The sequence below is a fragment of the Erythrolamprus reginae genome, chromosome 4 (genome assembly GCF_031021105.1).
Source record: "Erythrolamprus reginae isolate rEryReg1 chromosome 4, rEryReg1.hap1, whole genome shotgun sequence".
NCBI lineage: Eukaryota > Metazoa > Chordata > Lepidosauria > Squamata > Dipsadidae > Erythrolamprus > Erythrolamprus reginae.
In genome coordinates, this window is record NC_091953.1 from 91,948,607 (window position 1) to 91,963,589 (window position 14,983).

Genomic DNA, 14,983 nt, shown 5'->3' on the forward strand with positions numbered 1-14,983 from the left:
AATACAAAATAATTGTTACATACAGCTTGCTTTGCTGGTGCAAAGTTCTATTAGTAAGCAAAGAAAAATAATTGCTGGGAAAATGTAAGTTTTTCTGGTAATGGGCTAATGTCTAGTAGACTGCCTTCAGTTTTTAAAATAAAAACAACATAGTTTGCATTTTGCAAACATTTGTGTAAGTAATGATAAAATCATAAACACCTTTGTTGAAATAGCACATATTGAAAGAAATGTTCCAATTGTATATTTGTGTATGTATAATTAAAATATATTTTAAAAATCATATTCATACAAGGCAAGAAGTGAAATTACTATAAAGGAGTGATAATAAATCCAAAATAGTGAGTTGTCTTCATCATCTGCAGGATAATATCCTGAAAATAAATAAGGTATATTATACTTAATTTACAACTATGTGAGGTGAGTTGAATTGAGAGAGAGAGTAACTGCCTCAAGATCACCCAGCTGGCTTTCATGGTCTCCTGCTTTCTAGCCTAGTGATTTTAGTAATTTAGTTAAACTATACCAGTATGAAATTAAATGCACAAGAGTTTTTAATCATCAGTAATAATTATTAATGTACACTATGTAGTCTGAAATGACTATTTCAGTTTATTTATTAAAGAGGACGTTAATAAATAACTCACTCTATAGCAACTGATAAAAAAGGAGAAAGATCAGATAAAAATCTTGCATTGATGTTCCTTCCTTTCATGTATCCACCATACTATTTGAAAAGATTTGGTTCATATCCATGACTCTTTTTAAACAGAACTGAATGGGAATGTCAATTTGCTGGCTGACTTGTTTGATCTGCATCTGTTAATTATGAGTATACTGGATTCTTGTTCTGTACAACAAACAAACAAATTGAACGTTGTAAAAAAGCACCATATATCTGTTTTTGTTCATTTGCAGTGTAAGTGGAGATCTACCAGTAAATAGTTTTAATTGAAAATGGATACATGTAAGGATGAAAAAGATACTTCTTAAGTATATGTGCTAAAATAAGACTATTATGAGTAGCTAACAAAATGGAAACAGGGATTCTTGCAAATTTCTTGGACAAAATCAGACTCATGACCATATCTTATTCATGCTATATATGACAAATACTTTTTATGCAACATCGGGGGCCTGGAATTCTGGATAGTATATATTTGCATAGAAAAAAGCTATGATTACATCCTGTCCCAATTGGTATTCTGTATTCTAATTATGACACAAGTAGATATTAATAGCACCATATATGTGTAATATAAATTATTGCATTGATTTCTGATCATTTAATTGGTCTTCTTTCCAAAGGAAGTACAGGAGGAATAAAATTAATTGAATTAAAATGATAAATCATTAATTATAATTACTATTGCAAATAATGGACAAACCTGCAGATTAAATTAAGTTAAAATTTTTACTTTGAATATTATGTATTGTTCTTCATATCTTTAAAAATTGCTATTGTTATTATTCATTTCTTTCTACATTCTCCTTTACTGTAAGTGGTTCTGGTTAAGCTAGAGTTCTCTTTTGAAATGGCTTGTTTGCCTGAGTATAAACCTTTGCATTTTTGAAAAACATTGAACATGAAGTATATATATTTTTTGCCTTCAGATTTCAATTTTGCAGGGAGATGTCCCACTTTTATTACTATTTCTTTGTCAGTTTTTTTTTCTGCTGTTCCTGAAAAATATATATACAGATTGAGCAAGTATTTTAATATATGTTGTCTATTTTGTGTATATTTATGCTAATGTTTATTTAGGCACCTTAATTTTTATGCAAATAATACATCACAATACTTATGCTTTGGCTCGCTCTTGTACAACGCCATGGGCAGCAATTAGTCTCCAACAGTTTTGATCAGGTCTCATTGAATTGCATCTGTTGTTTTAGTAGTGGTGCAATTTTTTTTTTTTACAACTCAGATTGTCAACCTGAAACCCAACGTTCTTCTTTTCTTTTCCTCTTCCAGGCATGGGGCCAGCAATAACTGAGTTATACTTTATTATGGTACACTTATTTATTATAGAAAGTGGTTCATAGGTTATATTGATATAATTATATAATTTATCTTAATTTAAAACTCATTCTTTTTTGTGTCATTTTTTTTGCAAAATTGTTTTCAATTGTTACTACATCCTTTCTTTGAAAACTCACATAAAGATTGAATTAATATTTCAATTCATTATAATTGTGTCTTTGTCATTGTCAAGGATCACAGTGATCTGATCAGATTCTACACTGCTCAAAAAAATAAAGGGAACACTTAAAAAACAGAATATAACTTCAAGTAAATCCACTTAAGAAGCAACACTGATTGACAATCAATTTCACATGTTGTCAGCACAAAGTATTCAATGAGAATATTTCATTCATTCAGATCTAGGAGGTGTTATTTGAGTGTTCCCTTTATTTGTTTGAGCAGTATATATTTGCAAGTAAATAATAAGGCAATTAAAGAAGACATAGGACCATTTTCATTATGAAAATATTACATATATCACTATATTTACTGTAAAAACAACAACCCAGCACTGTTTCACTGTTCATTGTTCCGTTTTCTTTACCTAAACATTTAATACAAAGTAATTTTTCTGTATTTTATATTGAATTATGTTTGTTTTTATAATAAGTTGCCAGTCATTCATTATTCTCTATTTTGAATTTTCTAACAGCTGGAAATAATGAAAAGAAAGGCCAAAGATCTGTGATGAAACTCAAAGAAGAAATTCTGAACGCGAAAGGTAATTTATATGTCCTTTTCTACTGGATTATAGATGTTACACGTTTCTCAATTTATTTTTCTTTTAAGTGCAGTCTACCTTTTATGTATTTTTTAAAATATACATTGCTTAAAACACTGCACCTGATTCTTTTCCTTTTGCTGCAATTGATTATGTTTCTAAAGGCTTTGTCCATTTTGGATTGCAAAAGAAACTACTACCAAAGTATTTTGTCAGTAAAAACAAGCCAGTGCTAGATTAAATGATACTGATAATTTTCTAAAGCAAAGTAAAAGTTTAGACTTTTGTAACATTAAGCAACATATGATGGGTGGACATCACATATGAAATGGGATTTCATTTTCATTTTTTCTAATATAGTTTATTAACATGCTAGCCAGTGTTCCCTCTAATTTTTTGGGGGGGTGGGCGGAAAAGTATAGTGTCTGAGCGGCAGTTCCTTTGGGACTGGGCGGCACTCTTTCCCTCTCACTCTTTCCCTCTCGGCTTCTGGGCAGGTTTGAAAAAATCTGAGTTGATGATGATTTTTAAGTGAGCCATTGCTCACTGCTCAGCTTAGAGGGAACTATGATGCTAGCAGTCCTACAAGGCTTAGCCTAGTCATTTCTGCGAAATTTGTAGAAAGGAAACCCATATCTGTGGCTGTATACTAAACTTACTATTAGGCTTATTAAATTCTTTACAACATATCCTCATAGGAGAGAGTTTAATTAAAGAACTAACACCACTTAATATTAATTGTGTGATGTTAGGCTTTTTGACAGTATGACAAAGTGTGCTGTAAAGCACAACAATTATAGCAGCCATCATTTCTCACTATTGACTTGCTGTACAGTATAAGAATTGTAGTTCAAACAAACAAACAAACAAACAAACAAACAAACAAACAAACAAACAAACAAACAAACCAGAAGTAATTCTTTTCTAAGTGACATAAAATTGAGCTTGACTAAACCAGTTGAAACAAAGTGCACCTTTGGAGAAGGTGTCTTTTCCAAAACAATTCTGAGGGCTTTGTTTATACCGTTTTGTTTGCATGAGTCTTATTTTTCACTCAATCTTTGTTGCTGAAGGAACTCACTCTTGCTGTGTTCTGCACAGCCCCTTCCTGCTATATTTATTACTGCTACTATAGCAGTTACAGCTGTTCACAATTGGATAATTGCAACAGAATATTCTCTCCTTCCTCTACCTCTGAATTTTATAGTTCGGTACCTCTTTAAATTGAGAAGGAGTGAATCTGCATGTTCCCTGAAGCCCAAGGCAGTGATAGTACAGATGTAAAAGAAATGTATATAGCAGCAAATAAGAGAAATAATGTGGTAATAGGTGAATTGCATGGCTCATTTGGGATGTTTGCACAGCTCACAGCTTTCCATTACAAAAAAAAAAATAGTTGGTTCATACCTGCTTTTCTGCCTTTTGCTATAGAAGCAGGAAGAACACCAGCAATTGTACAGTGCTTGTAAAAGCAAATAAGGTTTTATTAACCACAATTTCTATATATTTATTTAGTTAAAATATTCATATAGCTAGCCATCTTTCACAAGCTTTGGACAGTTCCCAAACAAAAATTAAAAGACAAATAAAATACATATAAAACATTTTAAGTAACATAAAACACAACTATTTAAAATCTAAAACATTAAAACAATAACACTTTAGATTCATCCAACTATATATATACCCAGTTTACATTTCTCTTGTTAGGATTGTTTTGAATAATTCTTAAATGAGGATATTTCTGCATCCATGCAGAATAGCAGGATGAAGTGACTCTCCCCCTAGCCCACCACAGAGAACAAGCACACCCCTTCCTGGTCACTTCCCATCCATCGCAACTCTTATCCCTAGGTGGCATCTCTATGCTGTGTTCTCCTCCGGCACTCCTGGGGCAGCTCACCTCCCACATGGCAGCTCCTCCTTTTCTCCAGCATCCCGGACAAAAGTGGCAGCACACAAACCACCATCACCTCCTCACAGCAGCAGGAGCAGCGGGCAGGGCAGTCAGCCACCAAGCCAGCAAATCCTGCCCTGCAGCCCTATGCACGCAAGCTGGCCAGATGCTCTGGAGCCATTCAAGAAGCCCGCGTGGGTGGGGAGGGAGGGAAGTCATGGCCCACCAGTCCTGGCTGGCAGGTCCTCTTGTTCTTCTGGTTTCCGGTGCACTAGCCAACTGGTATTCACGTGCATGGGAGTGCCAGAAACTGAAAGAGCAGCTGCGCCGGGTATGCGCCGGGCATGTCTTCTGGTTTCCAGCATGCCACATAGTCTTCATGCACGTGTGTATGCTAGAAATTGGAAAACCAAGGGACCGGCACCCATGCACATGCTGGAAACTGGAATATCATTTTCCCGGTGCATGCAAGCGCACTGGACAGCTGCTCTTTTCGTTTCTGGCACTCCCACATACGTGTGGCCCAGCTGGCCGGCGTGCCGGTCCTGGGACCAAGAAGAGCAATGGACGATGGCTCTGTGTGCCTGGAGAGATGGCTCTGCGTGCCATAGGTTCACCACCATGGACATATACCACTGATATTGGCTGATATTGGGAAATCTTATCAGTGGCTGGAAAGAGTTGGACTAAAGGACAACATTGAAGTACTGATTATAGCAACACAAGAACAGGCACTAATAATCAGATCTATTGAAGCAAAGGTATATCACGCTAGACAGCACCTGAGATGCAAAGAAGCCCTAGAAACAGTCCAACACTGGTAGGATGTAGTATGTGGGCAGGAACAGCATATACTGAATGACACAATCAAATAGCTGGCATTGAGTACAGGAACTCTGCCTAGCTAGATTCTCCCAAGTCTAAATGAATGATTCCACAGAAGGTGATAGAGAATACCAGGGCTAAGAACCAAATCCAGATGGACAGACAGGTACTAGTTAATCAACCAAATATTGTTGTACCAGAAGAGAACCAACAGTGATGTTAGATATACAGTATCAAGTGATAGTAACATTAGGAAGAATTAGTATGAGAGACTGGACAAGTACCAGGACTTGTAGGAGGAACTGGAGAGAATGTGGAAAGTAAAGGCTAAGGTGGTTCCAGTGATGATAAGAACATTTGGGTTGTATCTTCTAAGCTGGGAAAATGGCTCAGAGCTTTCTGTCTGGAAGAGTGTTGTGCTAGGAACATCACACTCAAACTCCCAGGCTTCTGGTGTGGGACCCATGATTAAGAAAAACACATGCCACACATTGTGATTAGAAGGGTGATGTGTTTTTTTTAACAGAGTAACTGAATGGGCAATTGCTCATGCTGTTGAGTTGACCTACAAGTGAAACTGTTCTATATGGAAACATAATGTTTGCTTTTGACCTGGTTAATGCATATGTCCCTAGAGGTCCGATTCTCCAATATGTATTAGTTCAAATTAGTACAGATATCTGAATAATAATAATGATAGTTTTCGCTGTTTCAAAATGCTTGGCAGTATATTGAAATGGATCATTGTGGCTTTTGAAACCTTTCAGAACTAAGGTTCTATAAGATTTAGACCTATAAAGCCCTTCATGGCATCGGACCAGAATATCTCTGGGACTGCCTTCTGCCGCACAAATCCCAGTGACCGATTGGGTCCCACAGAGTTGGCCTTCTCTGGGTCCCGTCGACTAAACAATGTCGTCTGGCGGGTCCCAGGGGAAGAGCCTTCTCTGTGGCGGCCCCAACTCTCTGGAACCAGCTCCCTCCAGAGATTAGAACTGCCCCTACCCTCCTTGTCTTTCGTAAACTCCTTAAAACCCACCTCTGCCGTCAGGCATGGGTGAATTGAGATATCTCCCCTTGCCTATGTAGTTTTATGTATGGTATGTTTGTGTGTATGTCTGTTTTAATAATGGGGTTTTAAAAAGTTTTTTAAATTTATTAGATTTGTTATGAATTGTTTCATTGTATGCTGTGAGCCGCCCCGAGTCTACGGAGAGGGGCAGCATACAAATCTAATAAAAAATAAATAAACAAACAAACAAATAAATAAACAAACAAACAAATAAACAAACAAACAAACAAACAACACAAAGAACCATTTTTATACATTGCTTCAATTTTATTTTTTTAAGATTGTCATCCATTCAGGAATGCTAATTTGTTGTTATCAGTGATAACTGATATTTGTTATCAGTTTGGGCTATGGGGCTGTTTGAAATTAGCTATATTATATTGAGGGATCATAGATTAATATTATAGTACCTCTTTCTAAATTAGCAATAGCAATAGCATTTAGACTTATATACACCTTCACAGTGCTTTACAGCCCTCTCTAAGCGGTTTACAGAGAATAAGCATATTGCCCCCAACAATCTGGGCCCTTATTTTACCGACCTTGGACGGATGGAAGGCTGAGTCAACCTTGAGCCTGGTGAGATTCGATCTGCCAAACTGCTGGCAGCCAGTGATATTACAAGTATTACAAAATTACGAGTATCAAACTCAATTGTGTCACGTGATGTGGCAACGTATCATGATATTTTTTGCCTTTAGGGAGCTGGAGTGGTTGTGGTCTGTACATGACTCATCCAGCCTGGGGGGGGGGCACCAATTTGATACCCCTGTTCTAAATCATCTTGTCATAAAAGTCTTTTTTGTGTTTATTTTTGTTTTCTTACATTACTTTTCTCAGTGGGGTTTGAATATCTCTTTAGCTTTTTATAGTTCAGCTGCAATCATGCGTATTAAAAAAAACATTCCAGCACAAGGTATAGTATAGGCTGAGATGTCAAGTCTATACAGTAATGCATAGGTCTGGACTGACTATTAATGAATTTAAGCAACATTGAATTGATTTACATCCATATGAATGGTCACCAGGAAAAATATGCAAACTTTTCTAATATTTAATTAAAAATCAACGGAAGAAATGTCATGTAAATCTGATCCTTAGTAATCTGTTTGTAATGAGATTAATCATCTTCAAACTGTTGTTCATACTTGTTGTCCATAAATTATTACAATTTTAATTATGGACTATGTATCTGAAATTCTATTAATTTACTGTAATATAAATCAACAGCATGTTTTCAAGCCATCACATATATAAACCTAATATAAATTTAAGTAAGTGGCAATTGCATAACATTTATATGATTGTATTTCAATCAAGCTGTTATAGAAAGACTGTTTTTCTTTCTTAAAATCAATTTAATTTAAGTTAGTTTAGTTAAATTTTGGACCTCCTGAATATGTTAAAAATTCCAACCATGAATATTTAATGAATAGAATAGAATAGTATTATTAATATTAATAAAATATTTTGGATAATTGGAAACAGCCTATTATGTTAGGCAATTCTAGACTTAACCTCACGTTTATTCTAAGCTATTATTCAACCACATGAGTACAAAATTTACAAAATATATAATGATGTAAACTTAGTCTATTTTAAGGTGTTTGATAATGACTGCAGACTGACTTACTTTTCTAGGTTTAAACCTTAAACTGAAGTAAAGGTAAAGGCTTATCTTGACCAGTCTTGTCCAACTCTAGGGGTAGTTCTTATCTCTATTTCCTAGGGGAGGGACGCAGCGTTGTCCAAAAATGGTATTGGAACAAACATGGAATGCTGTTACTTTCCTACCAAAATGATTTTACATACTTTTGAACTGCTAGGTTGATAGGAGCTAGGGAGCTCACCCTATTATGTGCAGCTTGGGTCTTGAACTTGCAACCACCCAGTTGATAAGCCCAGCACTTAACCACTAGGCCACCACGTTCCCCCAATAAACACTCCTTCAAACTGGGTATTTTGAAGATGTGTTTGCAATATTTTTTTTATTCTAAATTAGACTGTAACTTGTAATATAGTCATGTTCCCCGGTGCATTTCACTCACTAATTGCAAAAGAAGGTATATTTTTGTTGGTAGGGATCATTCTGTCAGGCTTCCCAGGAATCATGTTTTCTTTTGCATATACCTGCAGTCAGAGATGCTTTGGGGTTGGTTTTTCCACTCATCGGAAGAACTCCCTCTAGGTCTGTTTGTTCTTGGAAGAGCTCCAGGCAAATTGTCGCTTGCTACTGTCTGGCAAGAAGTGCTGGCAAAATGTGTTTCAGCAGCCATGCCTGGATCAGGCTGTTTCAGTACAAAAAGAAAAGATAATACTGGCTTCAAATCAGAGACAGTGAACCAATAATGTGTAGCGGAAACAATTCATTTTGTTTTCTCAGAGTTGAGACATCCTGCTCGTGGCAGTAAGGTGTTGGCATTTGGAGAATGGGGCAAGGATTAAAGTCCACAGCAAACGGAAACAAATGAAAGCTGCAGTGGCATTGCGGATGTGTTGTTGGTTGATGTGATTAAACACTTGGTGGGCCTTTAATAGTCAAAAGCAAAAAGTGTTCCTTGCTTCCTTAGGTTGCAGTAAAGATCAGGCAAAAGCACAGTGATATAGATCCCAAATTTTACTTTATTATATTACTTCATTCATACCTTTTAATCCAAGGAATGGAGAAAAGGGACAGGGTGTACAAACATAATTGAATAAGGCAGATTAATGTTGATTTGTTTGCAAGTGAAAATCTATTTCATGAATGTGCAGTATTCTATAAAAATTAATTTACACCCATATACAACTTAATTTATAAAAGGATAAGTACAATAATAGCTCATTTCTTGTACTGTCAAAAAATCTATAGATGATTCACTTTCTTGTGTGCTTCATCTTAGCTTGGCACACCTGGAAAAAAAACCTCATGTGCAAATGCTGTTTTTAGTTCGGCATTCAACACAATCATTCTTCAGCATTTGGTGTACAAATTGGATTAGTAGATACTTGATTTCCTTATTGAATAGGCTCCAGTTTGTGTGAGTTGAAAGTGAGGTGAAAGAAAAGTTTCTAACTCCCATCTCCTTGAGTACGGGTTGCCCAAAGGGCTGTGTTTTGAACCCTTTATTGTTCACCTTCATGACCTATGACTGATGAGCCAAGTCTACTACAAAGCATATGCGGATGACACAGCAGTGGTGGGTCTTATCTGGGATGATAATGAAGATGCTTATAGGGAAGAGGTGAAGGCTCTGGTGGACTTGTGCAATAAAAGTAACCTGGTTTTAGAAACATAGAAACATAGAAGACTGACGGCAGAAAAAGACCTCATGATCCATCTACTCTGCCCTTATACTATTTTCTGTATTTTATTTTAGGATGGATATATGTTTATCCCAGGCTTGTTTAAATTCAGTTACTGTGGATTTATCAACCACGTCTGCTGGAAGTTTGCTCCAAGGATCTACTACTCTTTTAGTAAAATAATATTTTCTCATGTTGCTTTTGATCTTTCCCCCAACTAACTTCAGATTGTGTCCCCTTGTTCTTGTGTTCACTTTCCTATTAAAAACACTTCCCTCCTGGACCTTATTTAACCCTTTAACATATTTAAATGTTTTGATCATGTCCCCCCTTTTACTTCTGTCCTCCAGACTATACAGATTGAGTTCATTAAGTCTTTCCTGATACGTTTTATGCTTAAGACCTTCCACCATTCTTGTAGCCCGTCTTTGGACCCGTTCAATTTTGTCAATATCTTTTTGTAGGTGAGGTCTCCAGAACTGAACACAATATTCCAAATATGGTCTCACCAGCGCTCTATATAGCGGGATCAAAATCTCCTTCTTCCTGCTTGTTATACCTCTAGCTATGCAGCCAAGCATCCTACTTGCTTTTCCTACCACCTGACCACACTGCTCACCCATTTTGAGACTGTCAGAAATCACTACCCCTAAATCCTTTTCTTCTGAAGTTTTTGCTAACACAGAACTTCCAATACAATACTCCGATTGAGGATTCCTTTTCCCCAAGTGCATTATTTTACATTTGGAAACATTAAACTGCAGCTTCTAATGTTAATAAAAAAAGGAGATCATTGTAGATTGTAGAAAACCGGCATAGTCATATTCCCCTCAGTATCAAGGATGCAGCTCTAGTAAGTAACTGGGAGTGCAGATAACTAATGCTTCATGAGACAGGCAATAGTTTTAGTCTTAGTTTCTTAAAAGATCTCCATGCATTCTATACATAATGTATTTTTAAACTGAGAAGCCATGTTCTTATGGTTTGAAACTGCTTCTCACATTAGAGAAAAAATGTCAGATGTTAAGTTTGTAATGCAGGAATTGACAAGCACTAATTTTAGGACCACCTGAGACCACAGGCTGTCCCTTCAGATTTTCTGGAAACTGACAGCAGAATTTCCTGTCATCATGAATTGTAAAATTATAAAAATCTTAAATCCTAAAATAGGCATTCACAGTTAACATAAAGAAACTCACCAAATTCCTGCAAATAAAACCCTTCCTCACATATTGGTTTCAGGTCCCCCAAAATGTTAAAGGCAATGCTCAGCCATCAGAAAAATTATGTAATAGCTGCATATGACAATATCCAGCTGATTGTAGTTGATTTTGAAAAAGCTGAACAGAGACTGAATTTATACTTGACATATCCGGGAAATCCTACAGCTATAGACTAAGCTATGAAGTTGAAAAAAAAAACAATGGAAGAAGACAATTACAAAACCTTTCAGTATGTGAAGTGAACCTTAACAAAGGTTGTGTTCTGAAGTGCTCATAAGCACATGGTGGCCATCTAAAGACATGACTAAAGCTTTTGTTGATTCACCATGGTGGATCCTGCTGCCAAGTTGACAAGTCTTCAAATTTAAAAGGAGGCTGTATCTTTCATATATACTGAAAATATTGCAGCAAACCTTCCAGTTATTAAATTGGTCTCTTCCTGTGTGAACTCACACTGATCACAGGACATTCAATCTTCAGCTCTGTTTAAGAACTGATTGCTGAAGTTATACTGATACTCAACCGAAATACTTTTGTTGGAAATAATCTACTGAACGCACTCTGTGAGAAAATAAATCGACCTGCATTACCAAAATGTGAATTTGAATGGGGCTTAAATACACTGCTCAAAAAAATAAAGGGAACACATTATTTTTTTTGGGGGGGGGATAAATTTTTTATTGTTTTTCACACCTTACAGAGATTCCAATTTACATACCTCAAATTAAAATATAATACAATACAATGTCAAATGCCAAATTCTTAATCAAATTTCTCTAATCATTTATCCAATTATTTCTGGCATATATCATTCATCCTGTCTACCTTCTTTCCAAATGCTATCATCTGGATTTTAGATAATGTTCTTCGCTTTCATTTATATTTAAAGTGCTATAGCTATCTAAATTTCTCTTGGCTATTTGCTATTTTTCCTAACTGTGCCATCGTGCTTCAGTCCCTTTCTAGCGTTCTTAGAAAACACATTCCTACTTTCATTTGAAAAAACCCTCATTTTATCGTAGCTGCCCTTAACAATAGAAAATATCCAAATTTACGTCTCTTTAAAAGCCCAGGAAGGAAAGAAAAAAAAAAGAAAAAAGGAAAGAAAAAAGAAGAAAGGAAAAGAAAAAGGAAAAAAGAAACACTATTCACATTGTATCTTAATCTATACATAGGAGGAATGGTTGTTGTTAGAAATTTTAAAATACATTTCCTACTCAATTCATTTATTTCACTTCTTTTATTATATCAGTATATCGTTTCTACTTTAACAGATCAAAATAAATATAAATCATTATTATTCCATTATTTTGTGCGAAAAGTATCTTCCATTAAAAAAGACCAAAGTATTAATATTCTTCCCTAATCTAGATATTTTCCACTGCCGTTTTTAGTGTGATAATCTTCCCTAATCTATAAACCCCACTACCAATCCCAGCGTAATTATCTTCCCTAATCTGTATCATATCAGTGCAATAATCTTCCCTATTCTAATTATTTTCACTGCTAAATGCAGTGCCATAATCTTTCCTAATCTATATATTTCCCTAATCTATATATTATCCCTAATTCTAAATATCTTCCACTATCAAACTCTGTGATAATCTTCCCTAATCTATTCATTTTAACTCTTCATTGTTTCATCTGTCTTTCCTTATGATACCTAACATAATTAGTGCTAGTTATTATCCCATATTAATTCTACTCCTGTTATTATAGTTCTCCTCCTTTTTCTTTTCCCCCTTCCTCCCACTTTGTTTATCATCATAAATCAAATAAGCAAATCAAAAAGGGAACACTTAAGCAACACAATATAGCCCCAAGTAAATCAAACTTCTGTGAAATCAACTGTCCACTTAGGAAGCCACACTGACAATCAATTTTGCATGCTGTTGTGCACATTCAACTTTGTACAGAACAAAGTATTTAATGAGAATATTTCATTCATTCAGATCTAGAATGTGTTATTTGAGTGTTCCCTTTATTTTTTTGAGCAGTATATTTGGTTTTCTTTCTTTCTTTTTCCCTTGTCAATTAAAAAAAATATTTTTCAGTTTAAACAGAACCACCCAAAGTTTGCAACAGAAGCTGATGCTTACACAGGCACTTGCCCTGCATCTTCATCTTAAGTGGAAGGGTTTTTTCCCCTTGAGGTTATAGGATAGTGATGGCGAACCTTTTTTTCCTTGGTTGCTGAAAGAGCGTGCGTCCGCGCTATCACGCTGCACAAGTGCCCATGCCCATAATTCAATGCCTGGAGAGGGTGAAAACAGCTTGTCGCACCCCCTGGAGGCCGGAAACAGCACATTTCCCAAATTATGGTGAGCCCAGTAAGCTTCTGTTTTGCCCTCCCCAGGCTCCAAAGACTTCCCTGGAGCCGAGGGAGGGGAAAAACATCCTCCGTCATCCTCCCGGAGGCTCTCTGGAAGCCAAAACTGCCCTCTCAGAGACTCTGTGTGAGCCAAAAATCAGCTAGCTGGCACACAAATGCATGTGGCACACAAATGCATGTGAGCCAACAGCTCGCATGCCAGCAGATATGGCTTCGCGTGCCACCTGTGGCACCCGTGCCAGAGGTTCGCCATCAATGTTATAGGACAAAGGATTTCACACAAACACAGAAAAACAAACATTGTTAGGAGTGTATGAAGTCCTTTTAAGAGAGGAAAGGAGACCTGGAGGCAATGTTCCCTCTAACTTTTTTTCGGTGTGGGCGGAAAAGTATAGTGTCTGAATGGCAGTCCCTTTGGGACTGGGCGGCATAGAAGTATGTATGTATGTATGTATGTATGTATGTATGTATGTATGTATAAATAAATAAATAAATAAATAAATAAAAATTCCCTTCTGTTTTATTAAAATAAATTAATAATACAGCGATCCCTCGATTTTCGCGATCTCAATCTTCGCGAAACGCTATATCGCGATTTTTCCACCCGATGACGTCACTCCTTTCCTTTCTCATCTTTCTTTCTCTCTCTCTTTCTCTATCTTGCTTCTTCCTCTCTCACACTCTCTTCCTCCCTCTCTCATCTCTTTCTTTCCTTCTCTCTCTTTCTCTATCTCTCCCCCTCTTGCTCTCGAGCGGCAAGCGAGCAGCCGGGTGGGCGGGTGAACGGGCAAGCGGCAAGCGAGCTGTCGGGCGGGCGGGTGAACGGGCAAGCGGCAAGCGGCAAGCGAGCAGCCGGGCGGGCGGGTGAACGGGCAAGCGGAAAGTGGCAAGCGGCAAGCGAGCAGCCGGGCGGGTGGGTGAACGGGCAAGTGGCAAGTGGCAAGCGGCAAGCGAGCAGCCGGGCGGGCGGGTGAACGGGCAAGCGGCAAGCGAGCAGCCGGGCGAGTGGGTGAACGGGCAAGTGGCAAGCGGCAAGCGAGCAGCCGGGCGGGCGGGTGAACGGGCAAGCGGCAAGTGGCAAGTGAGCCGCCGGGCGGGCGGGTGAACGGGCAAGCGGCAAGCGGCAAGCGAGCAGCCGGGCGGGCGGGTGAACGGGCAAGCGGCAAGCGAAAAGGGTGCGCGGGGGGTATTTTGGGGCACGCGCGTGCGCAGCTTACAGAAAACAGTGCCTGGAGGTGGACTTTGACTCAAAATTTAATGCCTCTGCAGCATGTTCACAACTGCGATTATAGAAGCATTACCAGTATTTTAGGCAACCTCCACTCCACTTTTTCAGTTTCATTGCTCTGACAAGGAGGCTAATGGTAAGAGGGAAAGAAAATAGGTTTCCAATGTAAGGTGCCTCTTTGTTCCTAGTTATAGCTATCGCTATAGCTCTAATTTGGGAAACAGCACCAATCCACACAATCAGAACTTTTGAGGAGGAAATGTCCACTCGGGAGAAGAGTATGTGCCCAAATATTTGGTTTTCAAATTGTTAATTGAGAGGATAATCCCTTTATTTTGTGTTTATCTATAATTACTTCAGTTTGGGGAAAAGCT

At 37.4% G+C, this 14,983-nt stretch overlaps 1 protein-coding gene across 1 annotated transcript in view; it reads left to right on the forward strand.

Annotated features, from left to right (window-relative positions):
- The window catches only part of LOC139166800 (E3 SUMO-protein ligase ZBED1-like), a 147,227-nt gene that overhangs the window by 26,294 nt on the left and 105,950 nt on the right, over nucleotides 1–14,983 (forward strand). Inside the window, exon 3 of the mRNA XM_070750885.1 lies at nucleotides 2,679–2,747. Coding sequence (XP_070606986.1) covers nucleotides 2,679–2,747 — 69 coding nt within the window. The remainder of the gene's footprint in view (nucleotides 1–2,678; nucleotides 2,748–14,983) is intronic.